This window comes from Zonotrichia leucophrys, chromosome 6 (genome assembly GCF_028769735.1).
Source record: "Zonotrichia leucophrys gambelii isolate GWCS_2022_RI chromosome 6, RI_Zleu_2.0, whole genome shotgun sequence".
Taxonomy (NCBI): Eukaryota; Metazoa; Chordata; class Aves; order Passeriformes; family Passerellidae; genus Zonotrichia; species Zonotrichia leucophrys.
Genome location: NC_088176.1, coordinates 35,548,513 through 35,554,615, shown reverse-complemented (window position 1 = coordinate 35,554,615; position 6,103 = coordinate 35,548,513). Strand labels below are relative to the sequence as shown.

At 55.0% G+C, this 6,103-nt stretch overlaps 1 protein-coding gene across 1 annotated transcript; it reads left to right on the top strand.

Moving 5' to 3' along the window:
• The first annotated feature begins 1,448 nt into the window (after nucleotides 1-1,448).
• LOC135449993 (uncharacterized) lies at nucleotides 1,449-4,429 on the top strand. Its single transcript, XM_064717535.1, has 6 exons — nucleotides 1,449-1,463; nucleotides 1,535-2,168; nucleotides 2,524-2,622; nucleotides 2,725-2,891; nucleotides 3,092-3,192; nucleotides 3,283-4,429. The coding sequence occupies exons 1-6, from the start codon at nucleotides 1,449-1,451 to the stop codon at nucleotides 3,395-3,397; spliced, it is 1,131 nt and encodes a 376-aa protein (XP_064573605.1). The 3' UTR covers nucleotides 3,398-4,429.
• Nucleotides 4,430-6,103: the final 1,674 nt, after the last annotated feature.

The following is a 6,103-nucleotide window of genomic DNA, read 5'->3' as shown; positions in this document are numbered from 1 at the left end:
ACCCCATTGCTGCAAACCTCTCAGCGGTTGTCCTGTTTCTAGCCTGACCTCAACTGGATCTGGGAGCCACGGAGCTGCTTGTGCCCAAGAGCCATCCCCGTCCAAGCTCGGCCACCGCCAGCGCTTCCCCCAAAGCTGCCGTCGGTTATTGCCACTCAGCCTGGAATACCACAGCGCCTCCCCCGAAACCACCGCTGGCTATCGCTGCTCAGCCGGCCCGGAATTCAGCTGGCCCAGAATACCACAAGGCTGCCGCGCACTAGAGCCTGGCAGTGCCCCTTGTGGTCCCACACTCAACCCCCTTTATGTGCACTGGGTTTGTGCTGCAAAACCCTTCACAAACCCTCCACGTGTCCCACGGGCCATAAGGGAAATCCCCACTTTCTTCTTCACCACGCGTCCTGCTCCTCCCTCCAACCGCCCAATATCCTAAAAGTCCAACAGATCAAGACGGGTCTAATATAGTACTGGCGTGGAGTTCGCTTTCCTAAACCAGAATTATGGAGTAATTATCTGGCCAAAAAATAGTACTCACCCCTCTTCTTCTCTTTTCTTTATCCAGCCTCCTGCTGTCTCCGGGCTTCAGCCTGCGACCACCAGTGCCCCTGGGAGTGTCCAATAGACTTCACCAAAAACTCCTGGCACCACAAGGGCAAGGTGTTCATCCTGTACGAGTTCCAACAATTGTGAGAAATAGCGACTTTTCATAATTTTTGAAAGGTTTATTAAACCTTATCCAAAATACAACAGAGGATCGAAAAGAGAAAATGTTACAGTGCCGGGAGCAGAGGATTTTCCCCACTCAAATGTGCTCACCCACACAAAGGACGTTTCAATTTTAACCCGTTAACTCCTCTCAAAAACCTGTCCTTCTTCACGGTCCAGTGGGGGAGATCACATCCTCCTGATTGGAAGTAAGATATCGCCATAGAAAAGAGCCGACCCTCCCAGATGTCCCAACATCGGCTGTGTGTTGAAAACAACGCAACAGGGTAAAACATAACGGTAAATCTATGATTTATTTCTTAACCTATATGCATGATAAGTGTCTGTGAATTGTGAGTCAACCATTGCATTACTCATCTATAACAAGTCGGTGCCACAGCAGCGATGGCTCATAGCGGCTGCTCTCGCTCGGACGGAGGCGGCTGCTCCGTGCCTGGGACCGTTCCCGCCCGTGCGGCACCGGGCTGGGGGCCGCTGCTGGGCGGGAGGTGTCCGTGCCCGGCTCGGGGCTGGCACGGCATGAACTTGAACGTGCCTCAGAGCCCAAAGCGCTGCAGGCGCCGAGTGCGGGCACAAAGCGGCGCATCCTGCCTGCTCCGGGGCCGAGGCTTCTCGGCGCTGCCCTGTGTGCCGGCAGCCGCTCCGTGTGCCCAGGCAGGGAGCCGCAGCGGCCGTGCCGGCGCTCGGTGTGCCCGGGCTCCGAGGCGCCGGGGCAGGGAATCATGCGGGGCACAATGGTGAGCAGCCCGGGGCTGCTGCTTCTTGCCCCTCGGCAGGCGGACTCCGAGCCGCAGCTGCCCCGGGCCAGCAGCAGCCGGCAGCTCGCAGGCGCTCTCAGCGCCCGGCCCGGCCCGGAGCTGGGCTGCAGCGGCTGCAGAGCCACAGGGGCCGCGGCTGCGGCCGCCGCAGGGCTGCCGGAGGCTGCGCTTGTCTCCGCACCTGCTGCCGCACCTCTGGGCAGCGGCGACAGCGCAGCCACAGCTGCCGCCGCCCTCCTGAGCCCCCGCACGGCCGGCACCAGCAGCGACCTCTCTTCGTGTCCCTTTCAGGGTGCCATCAGCGCGGCTGGAAAGCTGTTCCCGAGGCTGAGCTCCCAAAGGATCTGCCAGCAGCAGTCCTGATGTCTCCGCAGCAAGGTAGTCGTCTGTCCACACCGAGGGATTCCAGGCGTGAGCTGGAAGAGAATGAATTCTGCTCCACTCAAGGGATTGTTAAGAAGTCCCGGCATCTCCAGGAGGGACCAGCAGCCGCGGTTCCACACTTGCCTGGGGCCCAAGAAGCCTCTTGGCATAAGCAGGGGGATGCCACTTGTGAGCGTGCAGTGAGCGCAGATGTGGAGAATGGATTCTGCACCAGGGATGCGAGTGTGAGGGAGCCCCTGGCTCCCCAGGGCACAGCAGCAACGGGCAATGAACACAAAAGGAACCTCAGAAGATTCCTGGGTGAGTACAGGGCCACCCCTGTGGCCTCTAGGGTGGGGCCCGTGTCCCCTCCCAAGGCCAGGGCTGGCAGGTGTGTGGCTGTTTCCCGATGTCTGGAAGAGGCCTCGTGCTCTGCTGGGCCCCATCCGTGGCTGGAAGCAAGAGCCCCAGCTGCCCCCAAGGCTGTGCAGTTCTCCTGCTGCAGCCTGTGCCCACAGCTGTGTCCCTGCCTGTGGCCAGGCTCTTGGCTCTCTGGCTGCCAGCTGAGGGAGGCCCACACTGCCTCAGGGCTCCCTGCTCTGCTCCCTGGCCATGGGCTGAGCAGATTGCAGGGCCGGCTCTGCTTCTGGCAGCCAGCAGCTCTTTCCTGCTCCAGGTGAATGGTTCAGGTGCCATCCCGTGGGCACGGCGGTGCTGATTCTGCTGCTCCTGGTGCTGGTGCTGGCTTTGGGGGCGGCCGTGGCTGTGCTGGCAGGTAAGGGAGGGGCAGCAGCCTGGGCCCAGCCCCTCGGGGCAGAGCGGGCTCCCTGCTCCCTGCGCAGGGGAATGCTCAGAGCTTCTCCTCTTCCCCCTGCAGCACCACAGGTTTCAGCGACTGAGTTTCTGGGCTGTGCCCATGGCTGGGTGGGCTACAATGGGGTCTGCTACTACTTCTCGCGGGATTTCAGCACGTGGGAGCAGGGTCAGGAACGGTGCTCCGAGCTCGGGGCCTCCCTGGCCATTGCCAAGGATGAGGAGGCCATGGTGAGTGAGGGGCTGCGGGCGGTGTGGGGTGGCTGAGGGCAGCCTGGGGGCGCTCCTGGGCCGGGCTCGGTGCTCGTAGGGCCGGGGCTGCAGCCCTGGGCCGGGGCCTTGCAGGGAAGGAGCCCCGGCGTGCGGGGGGAGCCCCGGGCACGTGTCCCCCCGAGGGGCCGGGGCAGCTCCCACTCCTTTCTCCTGGGCAGGATTTGCTCTTCCGCCTCCGTGGGAACGGCGATTTCTGGCTCGGGCTGCGCAGACGGGGCGAGCGCCTGCACTGGGGGGACGGCAGCAGCTACAGCTCCCGGTGAGTGCCGGGGAGCCGGGCAGGGCCTGGGGGCACAGGGGCACAAGGGCTTCCCCTGGCAGCCAGCGCTGCCTCTGCTCCTCCCTGCAGGGTTCCCGTCTTTGGCAAGTCCCAGTGTGTGTACCTGGCTGATGAGAGATTCAAGAGTGGGAACTGCTCCAATGAGCGGCCGTATGTCTGCAGCAAGGCCCAAGCTCCCCTGTAACAGGGGCTGCACAAAGGACCTTCTCCACGCTGGGCAGTGCCAGCTTCACCTCTGAGCCCAGCACAGCGCTGTCCTTCCTCAGCTGCGCCCTGTGCCTTGCACTTCCTCTCAGGGTCACCTCAGTGCCTCTTCATCCCCAGTGCCAGCGCTGGGCTGGGGCTGCAAAGGAAAAGTCTCTGCAATCCATCCTGCCACCGATGCTGCCTGCAGTGAGTGCATTGCCCTCATGACACAACAGGCTCTAATGGCAAATCCAAATCTTTCTGGCCTCTTGGAAATCATCACAAAGTGGCCAGAATGTGACACTTTTGGACTGTCTTTGGAAGAGGAGGAAGAACAGCTGACAAGTGCTGAGGAGGAATCCCACTTTTTGCATCAGGCACCTGACTTTGAAGATGAGAGAGAGAGAGCCAACAGCTGACAGACCCTTCCTCAAAGGAGGACAATCAGGGCTGCTGCCTTGGGGAAGGGAATTCACTGCCAGTGCCATAACCCAGTCCAAAGCTGCTTCTTCTGCCTTCTGCCTCAGTCCATCAATCAGCCAGGCCTTGCCATTGCACACTCACCTGGAGATCCTCATGTGTGGGACTTGGCCCAGCTGTGACTCAGACTCACCTGGATTTTACCCCAAAAGAGCCAGGCATTGGTTTCCAGCCCTGGGAATCATTTGTTTAGTTCAGGGCCAGCCTGAGAGTTCCCCCATGAGCCTTTGGTGTTTTTATGTTAAGTTGCACAAGTTCTGTTCCCCTAGTGCTTACTTGTTTCCCCCTTATGGTTACAGTTCCAGAATGTTCCACCCCTGAGTGTATCTATTGTTGCTTCCCCTTTGTTTGGGGTCTCTGGATCCTGCCCCTCTTATTGTGCATGGCTTCCCCACGTTTGTTGTTTCTCACCCTTTATTAAAGTTCTTTCTGGGCAGCTCCATCGAACCCGCTCCTTTTCATTTTCACCACCCTGGCCTGAAGTCAGGGAACCAGAGAGGTTTGTCACAGCCACCCTCACTGTGACACAGAAAAGCCTTTAAAATACTTTTAGTACAAATATTGCATTGTTCAGACATCCTTTAGGAGCCAATTCCCCTTTCTTTTTGTTTTAAAAATAACATGCATGTCTCTTGCTATGAACATGAAGGGAACATCAAAACAAAACAATACATGCAGTGAAACAAGAAACTGACAGTAATCAAGAATAACGCAGATAATTAATGTAATTAATAACACTTGTGAAATTGGATGATTATCAATGTCTTAAATACTGCACCATCACCCAGAGCCTGCAACAGCTGACAAACCTCATTTCAGTGAGGACCTGGAGATCCATTCCCAGGAAAGGTGTCCAAGATCACTGTAAAAATAGATTCAGCTATCCTATTGGTATAGGGTCAAGTTGCCAAGGCCAAGGGACTTGAATATAATTTTGAAACAGAAAACATCTGGGCTTGTTGGCAATTTTTCAACCAGGTAGAGCCAGGGCCTGGCCAGAGCCCAAACCCTCATTGGGAGGGTCCCCCTCACATACCTTAAAAACAAATCTCTCAATAATAGCAGCTATGAGATGCCCCAAACACAGCAAAGTGCTGGAGTGCTCCTGTGAGAATACCTGGGGCTGTGTCTGATTGCCACAGAGCAGGAGCAGCCTTGCCCTCAGCAGGTCACAGCCCTGTCCCATGAGGATGTGGCACAAAAGGGTCAGGAAAGACCACAGGACCTCAGCTCAGATGAGGCTTTTGACAGAGCCCAGAGATCTCATCCTGGAACTCTGAAAACACAGGAAAATCATGAGACAGCCCTGGGTCAAGGCACAGCAACCCTGCTGGAACAAGAGAAGGGACTGAAGGCTGAGCAGGCAGTGCAGGGAATGGCTGCAGACAGCCTGTTCAAAGAGATGCATCTGCAGGTGCAGAACAAAACAGAGAGATCCCAAAATGACACCATGTCTTGTGGATACTCACACAAAGATATGTCAAAGTTAATGATAAGCCTGTTATAAATAAGGTAATGGTGTCTTATGAATAATGCCTGTTATAAAAAGGAGTGAATTCACATGATGGAACCAATATATCAGCAGTGACTGTCTCAGGAATTGGAGACAATATTCTTCCAGCATTCCTGTATCCACTGCAATGAAACACTGAACAGCTTACAATGGATAACAGCCATAATGTGGAACAACCACCCACTCTCCTGTGTTATCTGTGGAAGATAAACCAGAAGAGATCACAATCAATGATCCTGTCAGGCAGTGCAGCACTGACACCTCTGCAATCAGTGAGAGGATCAAGGGCCCAGCAAACTGTGTCTTCTTGTATCCAAAAGCAGGTTTTTATCAGTGTTCCATCACAGCTGTTTCAGTGGGATCTGTCTTTTCTCTAGAAGAAAATAACCACATCTTCAATATAAACACACATAGTTAAACAAAATGAGCTTAGGACTTAAAATTATTTGCAATGTAATTCAATGTCACCTCAGTAGCATTAGAGGTATATTCAAGAGAACTCACAGTTATATCTTTAATACTGAATTAAAATTGACCTTAATAAAACTGGAATAGAACATGAAAAGGCTTAAAAAGAAGAAGACTGAAACCTGACATTGTCGAAAGTCAGACACACTCAAACCTGATACAAATACACCTGGATGTCACCCTGGATTTTTAAGGTTTTCTAAGACTTCTGATGTTGACATTCTTGTAGTGAACTTCTTCAAA